Genomic DNA, 18,207 nt, shown 5'->3' with positions numbered 1-18,207 from the left:
TTTTTTCTTCTTTCCTGAGAGCAGCTAGTGAAATACTGAAAGAGATTGCCTGTGGAGAATGTAGAACTTTCGTTATTGGAGGTCTTTCAAAAACAAATTAGATGAACATTGATCGAGTATAATTTTGACTTGTGATAGGAGAATAGAGTAGATAATGGCTCAGAATATGGTTTTTTGCACCCACAACCCTGTTCTCACTGTCTTTGTTTCTGTGTGTGTCCAAGTCTGAGAATTGGCATGGCTCTCTCCAGTGTTACTGATTGGATATCATACACATAAGCCACTCAGCATGTTTTTCATTTTGAATCCTGCTTTTAGGGACTTCTCTGATTCTGTCTTTAATTTTAGGGTATTTAAATGCTTTTCTCAGCACTATTTTCAATGCCAGAAACAGGTCACTGAACAATAAAAGCTTGAGGATTGACTTTCGGGATTTTCCAGTGCATGGAAATAAACTCAATGTCTGACTGTATGCAGTTTCCAGCTTCATTTCTGTATGCAGTGAATTTGCCTGCTTTTAAGGGATATAGGTACATAGATATTTTAAAGGCTTGCCGTAAACTTTAAATTCACAGGTTTTGATAAGGAATAAATGCAAGTATGACATGTAGAACATGAAAGAGTAATTAAAACTGCATCTCAGTTTCTAGGTCATAAAAGGCTTTTCTACTTGCATTGGAAGAACTATATTTTTCTGCTGTGCAAGATAATAGACACAATTAAGTTTGACTTATATTTTTCACACTCTGAATGCACATCTCCCAGCTGCAACCTGTCAGTCTCATCTAACCATTGACCTAAGAAGTATTCTGACAGTTCCTTAAGTCAGAAGATTTTCTCACACCATTTTTTATTGTTTAACAGTCATATGGGAAGCTGGGAGCTTGGTTGTAACACAGTAGTGACATTATTTCCACCGTCCAAAGACAACACGCCATTTCAGTCAGCTAACTTTACTTTAAATGTCAAAGTACTTGCTGGTTAGTGAAACTGTCCTTGCTGGTACGTTTTGTTTGGACACTGCTGTTCTAAAAGCCATTATCAGCCTCAATAAATTAGTAGCAGCAGGAATATTCTTTTTCAATCCCAGTTTCAGGGAGAGAAACAAACAACAAATAAACAGATAAGAGTGGGAAAGGAATGGTACCAAACTGCTTTTGTGATTAGTAGCTAAGGCAGCAGTGAGAGTAGCCTGACAATATAGAGAGAGTAGCAGAACAAGATTCAGCAACAACTGAGGAAAGAAAAGAGACAGTAAAGGGCTGAGGTACACACTGAGAATGAAAGTACTGAACTGTGGCAGGTAAGTATAGATTTTGAGGTTCTTTAGAATACTGGGCATCACATCAAACCTGACATAACTGAAAGGCCCACCTGGGTGTGACCGGGCATTGAACATCTTTTATTCCTTAAAATAACTTGCATGTAAGAGCTACTCAGTCTTGAATTTTTCGATGAGTCTCTAGAAAGGTTATTGCCAAAGGTGAAGAGCAAATGCTAACAGAATCATTTGCTTCTAAAATGAACTAAATAGACCTGGATTGAGAGGGTTTTTTGGTTTTCAAATGACATAATAAAATCTTCTTGTTCTGCTAAGCTATTTAAAGTTAATTCATGTTTGGAGTGTTTAGAGGGAAATAGACTAAGGTCCACCTGTGTGTACAGAGAGACACAAACATGGGATGGGTGGATAGACTCATAGTTTTGAATTTTGTTTTTATACAATTAAATGTATGCACACTTAACACAGAGATTATTGTTTTGATATCAGAAAGGAGACCTGAAAATGTTGACAAGAAGTTAAGTCTTAACCTGAATGCATTCTACATCAAGCATTCAGACACATTGACACCAGACAGAAGATAATTGTAAGGCTTGTTAGGACTGGGGGACATAGTGCAAGGCTCTGGGGACACTGAAGCCTTTCACAGTAGCTATGACTTGAAATGGAGAATGCAATGTCATTTTTATGATGTACTAAAACAGAGTGACCATTTAACTTTCTGTCAATTCATCAAGCAAATGAACTTTTTGCAAGTAAAAAATGACAGAAGGTCAGAGTGGGTTCTAGTATGGTTCTACATCCTCTAGTATGTAGAGGATTAAACTGGTCTTTGGGGGAATAGATAGAGCGTTTTAACCACATGCAGCTATACTGACTGTTTTGAGTACACCAGAGCCCTGAAAAGATATCCCTCCTGCTCTGGTCCCTGAGTGGGAAAAGACTTTTAATACAAAGACCTTCTCCCAGAAGCTGCAGAACTTGCTTTCATTCTTCCCCTTCTCCACTTTCTCTAACACGAATAAGATAAGTAAATGTGGGCCTCAAGAACCCTTTCCTTATCACCTGTCTCTACCTTCTCTGTCCTTCCACTATTCCTTCCAGTGGCAGGAGGCTCAGCCACTACCCATTAATGGAGATATACTCAATTTTGATAAGACAAAAATGTTTCTGGTTAAGATGCAAAAAATGCCAAGAAGTTGTGTTACTAAGGAAGCAGCTTATTGTGGAACATTCATCCAGTTAATCTCTGTACATAAATAACTACTTTCAAATAAAGCATAGCATTAAAATAAATTTTAAAAAGTATATGTACTGGAGAGTTGCCTTTTTTCATTATCAAAAGCAAGGGACCTGAGAGGTCAGATGGCAGAAGACAATCTTGACTTGGACACCTTTCCTAAAAGTGACTGAAATAGAAATTTTGTAATTACATTCTATCCTAAAATGTATATTATGAGATACTGTTAAATGAACTCTGGTTAAATAAATAAATAATAAATAACCCTAAAAAGCCACACTAGATGCTACTCAAACTTCACTAAGTTGATAGCAAATTAAATTTTGTGAGCGTGAAAAAACGTTTAGAGTTAAATTCAGAAGGTGCAAAAAAAGAGTGAAAATTATTCAGTAAATAATTTCCTTCATGATATGGAAAATTAGTAAGCTTGGATTCACATAATATTTGGCATACTGAACTGAATTAGTCAAGTATGTCAATAAGTGATAAACATGCGAATAATGCCCTTAAGTGGAACTCTTTCCTATCTAGTCATTTATTCAGGTTCTTTTCTCATCAGACAAAAAAAATTAAATTCAATTATTAAATAACATTGTTTTATATGTATGGAACAAACAAATATGAATTTTTCTTTGTAGTAGTGCAGGATTGAAAGAAACTCTGAGAGAATGGAAGCAGACTATTAGAAAGCATTTAAGAATTGTCCAGTTCTTCCCTTCTTGGACCAAATTACTTTGGACACTTCCTTGATTTTTTCCCTAGCAAACAAATGATTGCCCTTAGCCTATGTTGAAAATTCTCTCTCTACAGTGATTGGATTAAACTAAATAATTATTTATAAAATTTTTGTCTATATTAGATGCACTTTTAAGTTTTTATCCATGTTTTAAATACTATTCCATTTATTGGAATTATTATTATTATTTATTGTAAATATGACAGAAAATTAATTTCAGTTGTTATGAATGGGATATGTCAAAATTACTAATCCATGTTTCTTATTTCAGTGGTGGGATGATATTTTAAATATATATATGATATAATTCCAATTCTTTATATTTTTCTTTCCTTTCTTTTCAGCTGTATCTTGTGGTATTCCTGACTCCCCTGGGAATGGTTCGGTTATAGGTAATGAATTCACTTTGGGCAGTAGATTGATATATGAATGTAATGAGGGCTTCAAGCTAGAATCAAGTCAACAAGCAACAGCAGTGTGTCAAGAAGATGGATTATGGAGCAACAGAGGGAGGCCACCTGTTTGCAAATGTAAGTGGGCATACATTTCTCAATAATATTTCCCTTGATCTTTCCCGGGAAAATCTTTGCTGGTGATGTTTTTGTTTTATGTATACATATACCATGCAGTGGCCATTCAGGAATGTATCATCATTTAGCATGAAATAAAGTATTATAAAGGCCTATAAATTTGTTTAATTAAAAAATCCTTGTTTATCTTCAAAAAATCTGAATTAAAATTGTTAGACAATTCAATTTCCTGTATATTTTCTTATTATGTGCCCTCCATTTTCACAATTGTAATTTTTTTCTGTTATCGCTTCTAAAGTAATAAAAGCAAAAATTATTTCTTAAAATATCATTAGTGTAGATAATTAAGCCAGATAAGAATCCTTCAGTCTACATTTTTGCCTTCTGTCAGAAATAGCTAATGTGGTGCAGACTCCTCTACCATATGACAGGCCTCTCATTTGCGTTGGGCTACCACTGCCTGTCTCTGTCCTGCATCAAAGCAATAATTAACTGATCTTGACTTCAATGTGACTTGAAATACTGACTAGGACATAATCTCAAAATTAATAATTACTATAATATTACATGTAAATTTTTTGAGAGTGGGCTGCAGCAGAACACCAGCTCTGGTTGTCTGGAACATCTCCTTCTCCTGTGACCTTGATGTTCCCTCTGCTGCTCTGACTCTTTTTTCCTTCTTTCTCTACCTGTGCAAAATTTTACCCTTTCCTAAACACAGTTTCCCAGAGATGCCACCATCATGGCTGATGGGCTCAGCTGTGTCTTGCAGTGAGTCCTTTGGAACTGACTGCATCCAGCCTTTCCTGACAGAGGCCACCCCTGGAGCTCCTCCCTGCATCCCTACCAACACCATGACTCCTGAATCCAATACACTCAGTCACTTCTTCTGTAGAGATCTGTCTTGTGATTCATTCTCGCTCTTCCTTCATATTTTTTGGACCAGGGATTCTCATTATTGTCTTATAGAGAATCTCCAATTGATCTACACCTTTCTTGAAGGGCGGTGCCTAAAACTGTACACAGCAGTTCCACAGAGTACATAAGGAGGATAATTTGAAACCAGCTGTGATCACACAGGCATGCTCTGAGTTCAGAGCCATGTGCAGAGGGAAGGCAGTGCTCCAGTGTATTGAACTGAGCTTCATTCTCTCAGAAAATTTGACAAGATACAAAGCACATAACTTGAATGATTAATCAGCAAAAATGTCAACAGACTCTTTTGAGAGAAGAGGCCAGATAAACTAACTGGGGATTAAACATACTGAATTAATAACACTATATCTACAGTGCAAAAAAAACCCACAAAAAACAAACAAAAATCCATACCAAAAACCTTGTATTATTTGAAAAGATCAAACTTTACCAGACAATGACTACCCTGTAAAAAAACTTACTAAAATTACCACAACTTTCAACATTAAAAAGATTTGTTTAATATTTATAATATCCTAACAAAACATATATAACACTTTTGTCTCTTCTTTCTCTCCTCTTTTCCTTTTCTAAAAATTTATTCAGTTTGAAAAATAATCCCATTACTTCCAAATCCACAAGTGCTAAATTAAAGTGCTAGTGATCTACGTGACGATTTAAGGTCAATATTTTCAAAATGGATTGTTATTTGGAAGCATCCATTCTTTACCCAAGATTTCTTACTTGTGAAGTGCAGAAAAGCTTACACAATCTGCATAAAAACCTGTTTTTTCACTATTGCTGCTGTAAGCATAAATGTATTTAGTCTCCAGAAATAGAAACATCTCTAACTTGATGAGAAACAAACACAGCACAGAAAGGTAAATGGTAAATTAATAAGTCCATTTTATTCCCATGTCTATTAAAATGAAGGTTGAAATCAGTGCATTTTGTTTTGCAAAGTATCTCTGACAACATAATGCCTGAGGCAGCTGTTTGAAACTCCTTTCTTTTCATTAAAAGCATTTACATCAGATTTGAAGCATGAAAAATAAGATTTGTGATGGTCACACAGCAAGACACAGATGGATCATGAACATTAGGCTACTGAATTTAATTACAAGAAATACCAATCAACAGATATCTGTTAAGAAAGCTTAGCTGAATGACAAATAGGTATCTTGCTTCAGTTATTCTGTGGGAGTCAAAGAAACTAACACAATCCCACTTGGAGACAGAATCTGGAATGGTTTATTGGACTTACATGCTGACATTTTAAGGGTCTGGAGTTTACATATTCAATGGATGGTTGAACTTATTACAAGTAGGGGGTTTCAGGGGATGAGGTAACGGGAAAACCCATATTACACTTTTTGGGGTCTTAGGAATTACATCACAGGGAAAAACCACTTATCTTAGGATTACATTTTTGGAGATTTACATGGGGGAGAGATATTCAAGTTTACAGAATACACAGGATACACAGGGAGGGAGAAAGATTTTATTCAGAGGCTTGATAATGTCACAGCACAGTGTCTCTCAGCAGGACATTCCAAACAGGTGACATCCTGTCTGGTCCTCGAATGCAGGCTTTCTCCCCAGCTAAGGCTTTCTGCTGAGGTCCAGCAGTTTCTTTTTCTGGTATCCAAATTTAGATTTGCTACATTATTCTGCATAGATATCCCTAGCACATGATGAAGGGAACAGACTTATATCTGTATTGTTATTTCATAGAACTGTAGAATCATATAATTGTTTGGGTTGGAAGGAACCACAAAGATCATCTAGTTCTAACCCCCTTGCCATGGGAGGGGCATGGAGGGAGGAATACCCTCCCTACACCAGGTTGCTCCAAGCCCAATCCAGTCTTGTCTCAAACATTTCCAGGGGTGGGGCATCCACAACTTCTCTGGGAAACCTGTTTCTGTACCTCACCACCCTTGTAATGAAGAATTTCTTTCTAGTTTCTAATTTAAACTTACCTTCTTTCTGTCTAAAGCCATTCCCCCTTGTCCTGTCACTAATGCCCTTGTGAAAAGTCCCTCTCCAACTCTCTTGTAGGCCTCTTTAGGTACTGGAAGGTGCTCTAAGGTCTCCCAGGAGCCTTCTCTTCTCCAAGCTGAACAGTCCCAACACTCTCAGTCTGTGTTCATAGGAGAGGAGCTCCAGACTGCTGATCATCTTCATGGCCCTCCTCTGGACTCAGTCCAACAGGTCCATGTACTTCTTCAGTTGGGAGCCCTGGAGCTTTAAATCATGCTAATACACTTATTAGAGAGTGACCATATAGTAGTAACTTTACATATGAATACAGGACACTATCTGTGCAAAAAATTTCTACTGAAACTTGTAAATTAGTACATTACTTCTGGTGAGAGAAATGAGTGTGATATACAGTTCCAAAAAACATCCCATTCAAAAGATGTAGCTATATCCAAGAAATCCAAATAAATCAAACAACTTTGGTCTCAAACTACAGATAAGCACCAGTTCTTCCATGATTCTCTCTTTACTGTATGCCACATAAACTACCTTTAATACCTTTTACCCCAATTAATATAATTTGGATAATGCTCAAGAAGAAAGGAAAGAATGTGTAGGCATGAATAGAAATTTAAGGGTTTAAGTTGTAACTATAGTTACCTGAGAAACACTGTTTTACCCATCATCAGCATTTTTATATGCCTGTAAAGTACACTTGTGAAAAGTCATAAGATTCAATATTTCTAAGATTAAAAAAAAAGATTACAATCTTTTTGTAATTTTTTCTATTCCATTTCATCATATATGATTTCAATTTTGTCTGCTACAATAGAAATACAGACTTATATCTGCTCATTCTTGCAGTGACAAGTCAAAAAGGGAAAAGAACACAAATGAAATTTCATTCCTTTCCTTTGGATGATATAATCTCTTGCTATTATTATATAAAATTACATCCTTATAGCATGATTATTCAATTTTGTTTGTGTCTAATCAGTGAAAATTATTATTCCTATTACTTAGTTTTTTACTTTCTTCAGAATATATGGCATGAAGTGCAGAACAATAAGATCTTCCAAAGCAGAGACTGAAAAATGGAAACAGAAAAGAACTTAGCTGTTAATGCAAAATTGTGTTGTTCACTAAATTCAAGCCAAAGCAGCACTTGAATATCTAAGTCATTTACTGAATAGAGAAACTGGAATAGTATCTGTAACTATTTTGTTACAAAGTCATCTAAAGGTGTTGGTTGAATCAATCTTTTGGTGGAATTAATCCCACACACTTCTTTGGTTTTTACATTCTTCATTTATGTTTTTAAATATTTTTCACCATGTGGGTTTTTTTCTTGTGTATATCTTTATCCTTCTAGTTTAAATTTTTTTCTGAACATCCTTGTGACTTTGACTACCTACATTTCATATGCTAAAGTGGCAGATAAGAATAGTTATCTTTTTGGGAGTCCCTAAATCTATTTCCTTGGGGTTTTGATTTTGTGGACACTTGACACTTTTTTTTTTTCATGAAATAGAAATACTGATCTAAGTTTTGGGTTCTCCCAAGAACCTCTTAGTTGATGTCTGTTCATAGCTTGAATGTGTTGCTTATTTTTTCGCTGAATATTACAAAGAAACAGTTCTTCTATACTGTTCTTAGGAGTTGAATGAATTAGAAAGTATGAGTTGTGCCACACTGTGTCAGTAGTAAAAAATTCATTATGTGATAGGAAGAAACTACAGAAAAAATGATGTGAGAACTTAATCAATGAAGGAGGTCATACTAGGCCTGTTCTGAAGCAAAAGAGAACTTTTTTCTTTATTTAGTATGTGACCTTCAACACTCTTAGAAAATTTGTAATCCCTTGTTCCAAAATTCATGTTCCATAATAACAAACCTCAGGAATGAGTTAGCATTGTACATTCCAGTACTAGAAAATTCTGCTAGTTTGAGATGTGATACAGTCCCAGTGTTTGCACTAGGGAGAGTTTAAATATGTATGACACTTTTAGAAAGACTAGGGTGAACATTAGCACATATCTATTTTACAAGTCAAACATTACTTTATACATGACAAGGCAACACAAAAAGAAAAGTTCTCTAGGTCAGCAGGAAACATCTTTTTTAATACAGGCATTTTTGCATGCTAGAAAATGTCTAATGCAAATTCTTAAGAATATTATAATTATGATTAATGCCCAGTTTTATAGTTTTGCTAGACCTGCAGTAAAATGATTTACAAATACCTGAACACTTCAAATTAGTGACAGTACAACCTTTTTTGTTCCATGGGATACTTGGAAGCCTAAGGCTGCTTTAAGACATATGCAGAAAACAACATTAAAGTAGGATCTAGATAATGCAAAGCAGAACTTCCAGTTCTGTCCACTATCTGTGCTTTTTGACCAGATCTAGGGACCTGATTTCAAATATTGTGACAGAGGGTGAAAAAATAATGACAGCAAATGTTATGATTTACTTCCATGTTTTTCTTCACAAGATCAGAAGACTGAATGTGTTCACTTATTGCAAGATCATGATGTCATATTTTTTTTCTGATTATGCCAAGGTAAACTGCCAGTTCTCTAAAGCTAAGTACCATAATTTGTAAGCTAAGAATATGAAAATATACTACTTTATATTATATTTCTATATAAGTACATATAAAATGTACCAATATAGGCTATTCTCCATGCGTGTTGGTGCTGAGTCTGGACCAGTATATGTTTACTAAGAAAAATACAGCTGAAATAGGATAACTTGTTGGCCTTTGTTCTTATTGCTTTCCTTTTCATATAAGTATGTGGATGGATAACCTAGGAAATTGAGTTTATGGTTAATTAATTCTTCTAACATTTGAATTGGCTAAGGTACTCCCTATAACTGCATAACTTCATTGCTCTTTTGTACTATTCCTTTAATATACTCATTCAAAGATTTGAATTGTGTCCTTCATTAGTTTATGCTACTTCATCTAATATCAAATATTTTAAAGAACAGCCAACGGCACCTTTGTATAATCTGCATATTGCAGATTTCACTGTAGATTTTCTTGGAAGGTATGATATGCTGAGCTGTAACAGTGATGGTTGAGACACTGAATTTTTTCTAGGAATCAACTGATAAATTTTATAAGCCTTTTTTATAATTTTCAATTTGTCTGTACAATCTCTAGTTATAGAACTAGTTATAGAACTAGTAGTTTGGGAATAAAACATCAGTTATAGTATAAATACCAAAATTCACCACCACAAACATTGTGTTTTTTATTTGCTAAGACATTTAGAACACCATGCCCAATAATTCTCCTCACATTTTCTTTAATAGACTCTAAGGTCAGTGATTATTTTTTGAAGTATTTTGTCAAGGTTTGGTATGTAATATGGAGTACTTATTCAATGAATTGAAGTAAAACTGGTAATTAGTTTAGCCATTTTTAATTAGTCCAGATATATTAGACTGATAACAGATTGGCTTGACATAGCTGACTGGGTTGACAGACTGATTCTGAATACCACATGATCCTTTAGTTTATCTATTTTGAGGCTTTGAAGCCTTTCCTGTTTAAATATGTTGACCAACAAGAACCACTTAATTTTTTTGCTCTGTGGTCTCTATTAGCATACTGAAACTATCAACTTGCTCAAGTGATCCTATTTTGTTCTTAGGTCCTTGTTCTTGAATTCTGTGGTATATAGGATTACTTGGTTTGCTCCTGTCTTCTCATTTTACTAATGCTGTGAATTTAAGCCACACTAGTCTCTCAAACATATTGCATAACTTCACCTTAATCTTGCTTCTTTTTTAAGCTAATAGTGAATTTAGTCAAATGGGTATATTTGAAAAATGTAATTCACATTATTGCATTAAGTTGACCATATAGTAATACCAAAATGCCCTTTCTGTTTCTCTGTGGTTGTTAACTACCAGTCAAAGAATGGCAATCAATTATCATGTGCTGTCGTGCTTGAAAATAATAATAGCAAGTTTCTGTAATTGCGATATTTTTTCCATTATATACATTGTACTTGTCTTTTTTTTTTATTTTGAAAAGAATAATTACATTCAGAGTCACAATATTCAGGATATTTTTGAAGAGAATGAGATCTCTTTTTTTTTGCTCACACAACACTAAAGAAAGACAAGCAAAAGCTTGCAGACAGGATAGCTCAGTAAAAGGGAAGAGTCAGTCTTTTGGTTTTCAGATTCTTACAAAATATTGATAGTGCAATGTGTTTGTTGACAAAAAGAGAAAGTAAAAAGAATAATGAAATTACAAAAACTTAATCATAATGAAGACTTAAAACTAAAATCTGAGCTTATCACTGCACAAATTCTTGTTAGATTTTAGTTGTTGAAGTCGCAAAGACCTTGTTATATTCATTTAGTCATTGCCACTGATCATGTAGTAGACATTTTGCTTAGTGAACATTTTTCTCATGTTTTCAGTAGAAAATATAGAATCATAGAATATGCTGAGTTGGAAGGGAGCCATCAGGATCATCGAGTCCAACTCCTGACCCTGAGCAGGACACCCCAAGAATCAATCACACCATGTACCTGAGAGCACTGTCCAAATGCTCCTCGAACTCAGACAGGCTTGGTTCTGGGTCCACTTCCCTGGGTTCCAGTGCTCAACTACCCTTTGGGTAAAAAGCTTTTTCCTGATGTCCAATATAAATTCCCCCAAATCAGCTTCATGCCATTTCTTCGAGTTCTGTCATGAGGGTGAAGCCTCTCCACTTCCCTTCATGAGAATGTTGAAATCTGCCATTAAGTCTCCCCTCAGTCTCCTCAGGCTGAGCAAACCAAGTGACCTCAGCCCCACATCATACGGCTTCCCTCCAGACCCTTCACCATCCTTATGGCCCTTCTTTGGACACTGTCTAAGTGGTGCCCAAAACTGCACAATATTCAAGGTGAGGCTGCATCAGTTCTGAGCAGAGCGGGACAATCCCCTCCCTCAACTGGCTGGCGATGCTTTGCCTGATGCAGGACACGGTTGGCCCTCCTGGCTGCCAGGGCACTGCTGACTCATATTTAACTTGCCATTGACCAGGACCCACAGGTCCCTTTCTGAAGCACTACTCTCCAACCTCTTTTTCCCCAGCCTATGAACAAAACCAGGGCTGCACTGTTCCAGGTGCAGAATCCGTCACTTTCCCTTGCTAAGCTTCATACAATTGGTGATTGCCCATCTCTCTAATTTGTTGAGGTCTCTTTGAGGGCCTTGACAACTTCTCACAATTTAGTATCATTGGCAAACTTACTTAGTATTCCTTCAAGTCCTGCATTCAACTCATTAATGAAAACCTTGAAAAGAACTGGGCTGAGGATGGAACCTGGTGGAACCCACAAGTGGCAGGTCACAAGTCTGATGTCAACCCATTCACTACAACTCTGTGCTTGACTCATGAGCCAATTGCTCACCCCCGCGTGATGTGTTTATCCAGCTGTGTGCTGGACATTTAGTCCAGAAGGGTTCTGTGAGAGACAGTATCAAAAGTTTCACTGAAATCCAAAAAGATTGCATCAACTGGCTTCCCCTAATCAACTAATTGGGTTACCTCATCGTGAAAGGAAATCAGGTTGGATAAGCAGGATTTTTGTCTCATGAAGGTGTGCTGACTATGACCAATTGCTGCATTGTCCTCCAGGTGTTTTTCAGTACTTTTCAGAATGATCTTCTCCATGATTTTATTGGGCACTGAAATAAGAGTGACAGGCCTGTAGTTTCTTGGATCTTCCTTCTTGCCCTTCTTGAGAAAAAGGACAACATTCACGAGCTTCCAGCCAGCTGAGACCTCTCCAGATTCCCAAGGCTGCTTAAAAATCTTTGAGAGGAGCTTTGTAATGACACCAACTAGCTCTTAGAGGATTCTGGGATGAATCCTGTCAGACTCCATAGGTTTGTAGGGATCCAGCTGGAGCAGCAGATCTGGCACAATTTCAGGGTCAACTGGGAGTTGATCATTCTCACAGTCATGGTCCTCCCGCTCAGGGCTGAGACCCCCTTAGTTCATCATGCATGTTGAAGATGGAAGAAAAGAAAGCGTTAAACACTTCTGCCTTGTCTCTGTCCCTGTTTGTAAGGTGACCATTCTCATCTTTTATGGGCCAACGTTATTTTTACACTTCCTTTTGCCATTAATATATTTGAAAAAAACTCCTTTTATTGTCCCCCACATTTCTTGCCAGCTTCAACTCCAGTTGAGCTTAGGTTGCACAAATTTTCTCCCTACAGTTGCAAGTAGCATCTCTGAATTCTTCACGTCACCTGACTTTACTTCCGCTTTTACACCTTGCTTTTTTAATCTTGTTTTCAAGACAATATCCAAATTCAGCCAGCCTGGGTTCATCTGCTTAATCTGCTTGACTTGCAACACTCCTGTGCTCTTAGGAGATGATGTTTAAAAGTGACCAGCACTGATGGACCCCAACACCTACAAAAACATTTTCCTAGGGACTTTAATTACTGATTTCCCAAGTAGCCTGAAGTCTGCTTTCTTCATGTCCAGAGTTGAAGTTTCACTGGCACTTTACCTCCTGTCAACAGAGATTTTAAATTTGATCACTTTGTGCCACTGTGGCCAAGACAGCCACAATCTCCACTTCACTCACAAGATCCACCATGTTGACAAGCAGCAGATCAAGGAGGGCATCTTTCTGAGTTGGGTCCCTTTGAACCTGTTCTATAAGGTTGTCATTCAGTTTTTAAGGAAACTTCTGGCCTGGATTGTACCAGCTGTGAGGTGCTTCCAGTTAATTTCTGTCAAGTTGAAGCCCCCCATAAGGACAAGGGCAGTTGACTTGGAAGTGTTCCTTTTTTCCTCAAAGAATAATTTGTCAACGTCTTCATCCTGGCCGAGAGGTCTATAATAGACTCTCAGAGTGACATCCACTTTATTTGCTTGCCCTTTGATTCTCACTTAAAGGCTTTCAGCTGTGACATTACCAGCTATGAGCTCCACACATTCTAACCCTTCTATTACATACAGTGCCACCCCTCTGCCTCTTCTGCCCAGCCTATACCTGTAACCTGTAGAGAGGGATAACCTGTAGAGCCTGCAACCCTCCAACAGGGCACTCCTGTCACAGGTCTCATCCCACCAGGTTTCACTTATGCCAATGATGTTTAATCTCTGGGACTGGGCCAAAGCTTCGAGCTCCTCTTATTTGTTCCTCATGCTGCACTGATTATTGTAGAAACATTCCAGGTGTGGTACATTGAAGCCAACACCTCTTGAGACAGATTGAGGGATCCTATCAGATCCCATGTCCTCAAGTTTTGGCACACCATCCCATCGTTTGTTACCTGTGAGCCTGGTTTTGTCTCTTTCCCCCTTCCAAGCTACTTTAAGCTCTATCAATGAGCCCCACTAACTCCTGTGTTAGAACTCTTTTTCCCCTCTGAGAAAGACACCTCCCATCTGGTGTTAGTAGACCAGATGTTGAATACATCATCCCATGGTCAAAACCCAAAATTTTTCCACTTACACCAGCCTCACAGCCATGCATTGACATGATGGATCTGCCTATTTGGGCTTTACAACAACTCTTGTTTTATGGTAGTTATATCTCATTATGAATTCCCTGCTTTTGAATATTTTCAGAATTACCAGTATATAGATTGTCATGTAATTAAAATAGGTAATATTAATCATAATTTCAAATGATAATTATGTTTTCTGACCTATATTTTATGTAAATCAATATTATTCATACATTTTTGTATAAAAATGCATAGAGAGATAAGAGAACATCTTCACATCTGTGAGAAGTTGAGATAATCCCTTATAGAGTTTCATTTATGTAAATGAGAATTTAAATAATGCCCAGACTATAATTTGCAAGAGACAGACAATGAGAGGTAAATTGATGCACTCATTCAAAAACCATGTGGACAAAATCAGGCATCTGTTAATAGTAATTTTTTTTGGTTTTTGAACTATGAGGAATATAATAAATCAAAATCAGTCCCTGTAAAATTAAAAGTTTTCAAGCAAGTTTTAGTTGATTGCATCAACAGCCTGGAAGTAAATTTTGTACTCAGTAACATCTTCAATTAGAAATTGTAAAATCATATATCGGAATCTGATAGTTGTTTGTAAAGCGTGCTTGCAAATCTAGGTGTATTTATAGATAAAGAGAGAATAAATTGCATATTGACCTCAGAATGTGGAGGAAACATTTATGTGGCTTATTTATGTGTTCTGAAACAGCTGAATCTCTTGTCTCTAAGTGTCTTAAGATATATCCTATGGTTAAGACTAAAACTTTTGCTATTAGACTAAATAAGAGGCTTGCTTTCATCTTTGAAAGCACCAATAAAACTAGTGCTTGAAAGGAGGAGTGATAAAAATGTTAAAGTTGAGGGGCATTAAGTTCCTATCTCGAATATTTTTGTGTTCTGAAAGAACTATATGATTTTCACTACAAGGTGTTAAGTGGAGTGCTTCAATATACATGTATTATTTAACAACAAATAAGAAAAAAATGTTTCTTGATTGATAGTTTATAACCTTTCCATAGCTATGAGACCCAGTTGGGTATCAATACAAAAAAAAATTAAATTAGGAAGTAAGAAATTCTCCATTAACCTGGGATACTGTTCTTAAGTAGACAGAATATTACTGTAAGACCAAAGTGAAGAACTACTAACTTTCAAAGTTAATATGCTGGCAATCCTTCCTAAGATATAATGAAAAAAAAAATCTAAGAAAATATTCTAAAATTTCAACTCAATATAACATTATAATCTGTCATTTGAAAGTTCTTCAGATGATTTCTCCTTCATAAATTCTTATATAGCTTCATAGATATGCTGTGTTCAGCCCTGTGTTTCCTAGATGCCAGAATTTGCCATAGGTAGGATGACTATTGGAAAAGGTAGATGTATAATTCTAGCATTAGCAGAGCTACTCTGAAAAGTGGTGGAAATCTAAATTTTTACAGGAATTTTGCTTCTATCACTTTCCCTTGTGTGAAGGGAAGTCTACAGAATATGTAATTCTTAATTTTTTTTTGGTCATCTTTATTAGTCCTTTCCTGGTATACATTTATTATAGCATAACTGAGAACCAGACTCTTTATTTCCTCATTTGGGCTTTTTACACACTTGCTCCTAATGCTTTTGTCTTACCAAAGAAAACTAAATTTCTGCTACATGATTTTTTTGATGAGTTTTTGTGTTTTGGTTTGGTTTGAGTTTTTTGGTTGATTTTCCTTGGAAAGTATAGCTTTTCTCAAGTGTTTCTGGGGTAATAGTTTTTTTCTAAAGCATTCACTTTGTGAATGTCACTTAGTGACATAACCAGTTACTAATTCACTCAGACTTTTTCTATAGCGGGGAAATTCTAAATAACAAAATAAAATAGTCATGAATATTTTCATAAAACTAGTCATCTTTACAGAGACAATGTCCCATTAAGATAGAATGCATGTCAATATTGTAAATATTTTAAACATTCTCTGTACTTTACTTTGAATTACAGAGCATCAAATTGAAACTGAAAAATATTTTAAAATGCTGTGTACGGCTGGTAGCTATATTAAGCCTTATGAAGAACATAAACTACAGTTTTTGCCTACTGGCAGTAACTGCATTCTCTTACAAAGTCTGAAATACTAAAAGCAACAGAACTGTAATCACTCTAAAAGTCTCTCTAAATATTATCTAATTTTTTTAAGTCTTCTAAACTTGAATGAAGTAATTCTCCTGTATACTCACAGTATGCTGTTATATAGTAATTAACATTTCAATTTGTGCTAACAGCTTTTATCGCAACCTGTTTTAAGAAGTTCTTAGAGCTTTGCAAAAATTGCATAGCAATATTTGTTTTCCCTTTTACATCCACTGTAGTCTGTGATCTGTTTTATCTTTGAAATTTTTAAATAAATTACATTAGAGATCTTGCCTGTATATCATTGTTCCACTGCAGCTCATTAAATGAAAATATACTAGAAACTCCTGTTCAATTTGTTGTACACACTGCATGATGTTCATTATTTTCCTTGGAACTTGTATTTCCAAAATGATTATTGGTACTTTAAGTCTTATATTGTGAAACATCTGCCAGTAAGTCAGGGAATATACCCAAGAAGAAATTTAGGGTCAGAATGCTAATATGTACATGTCCTTTCTTCACAGCTGTAACTTGCCCCAGCATACAGACTCTGCTCTCAGAACATGTTGTCTGGAGACTGATTTCTGGGTCACTGAATGAGTATGGATCTCAAGTCATGCTCAGCTGCAGTCCTGGATATTTTTTATTGGGTCGAAGGCTCATACAGTGCAGGAGTAATGGAACCTGGAGTGTAGGCAATGAAAGGCCAAGTTGTAAGGGTAAGGAATATACTTGTTTACAGAATATCCTATGCTTTTTAATACACAGATTTTATTTTATAAGTAAAGTTTTTAATAAACTATTTTGCTATCACATTCCTGTAAGTAAGCAAATGTGAAATTTTCATTAACTGGAGATTAATTTATTCCAACTCTTTAAGTGTTAAGTACAATATGTTTCATACAAGAGTCAGTGAAGTAGCATCAAGAGATCAATCTGTATTTATTCAACTGGATGGTACATAAATATTTAGAAAATACAAGGAGTTAATGTTATTACTTTAGAAGATTCCAGATTAGAGTTAGATTAGATGATGATATTGCTTTGACCTCTTGGGTGAAGCATTAAAACTATGCTTTTGGAGAAACATGCATATGAACTTTTATAATGTGTTCATACAAAAATACCGTAAATTACTTCAGACCTAATTAGTAAGTTTATTGTTTTACAAATATGCTGAACAGATGCCTAACATGTCATGAGGTAGCTCATTATTTATGTATTTAACTATTTTAAACTGGAATCTCTGTAATTAAAATGAATAAAGCATTTTATTATGTTTAGAACAGTCAATACCACTGCATTTTAGGAACAGAGTTAATTTTTTTTAAACACATGTAGAAGTGCAATTGATAGTCAGCATTAGCATTAGAAATTATAAAGTTAGGCTAATCCACAGATTACATTATTGTGCCTCTATCGTAGTCAAAAATAGTCTTACTCATCTCTGGACACCTTCTGTGCATAAGAAACTGTGATCACATATATTCTGATTATGACTGAATTAACTGCACAGTGACTTGTACTTGATTTTATCCAACTTCTACCCAATTCCATGTTATTTCCTATAGTGAACCTTTTAAAATATAGGATAATGGGCCCTTTAGGTTTCAGATAGGAAGTTTAGTTGTGATTAACATGCTTTTGAAAGTAAACCCATGATTCACACTAACATAGAATAGAATAGAGTTCAAGCTTTTGAAGACATTGGTCTGTATCTTGAATTATAATATTATTGATATATTTTTCTAGAAACAGAAGAGATGACAGAATGGTTTTAATTAGATTAGAGTTTGATACATTCCTAAAAGGTAATTTTCATGTGCTGTGTGATAGCTGTGTGTTGCAGCTGATGCCACAGAAGGTTTGTATGATAGTGGGTCAAGTCTAGCCTTAAA

The 18,207-nt window shown here is 35.7% G+C and overlaps 1 protein-coding gene across 5 annotated transcripts in view; it reads left to right on the top strand.

Moving 5' to 3' along the window:
• Positions 1-18,207, top strand: part of CSMD1 (CUB and Sushi multiple domains 1) — a 1,077,494-nt gene that overhangs the window by 997,960 nt on the left and 61,327 nt on the right. For all 5 annotated transcript variants that reach the window (XM_051778075.1, XM_051778073.1, XM_051778072.1 and 2 more), the window contains 2 exons: positions 3,603-3,788; positions 16,834-17,028. In XM_051778075.1, coding sequence (XP_051634035.1) covers positions 3,603-3,788; positions 16,834-17,028 — 381 coding nt within the window. The remainder of the gene's footprint in view (positions 1-3,602; positions 3,789-16,833; positions 17,029-18,207) is intronic.

The sequence above is a fragment of the Manacus candei genome, unplaced genomic scaffold (assembly GCF_025592945.1).
Source record: "Manacus candei isolate 608988 ecotype Guabito, Panama unplaced genomic scaffold, ASM2559294v1 h1tg000011l, whole genome shotgun sequence".
NCBI lineage: Eukaryota > Metazoa > Chordata > Aves > Passeriformes > Pipridae > Manacus > Manacus candei.
Note: the sequence above shows the minus strand (reverse complement) of the source record. Positions and strands in the feature narration are given on the sequence as shown.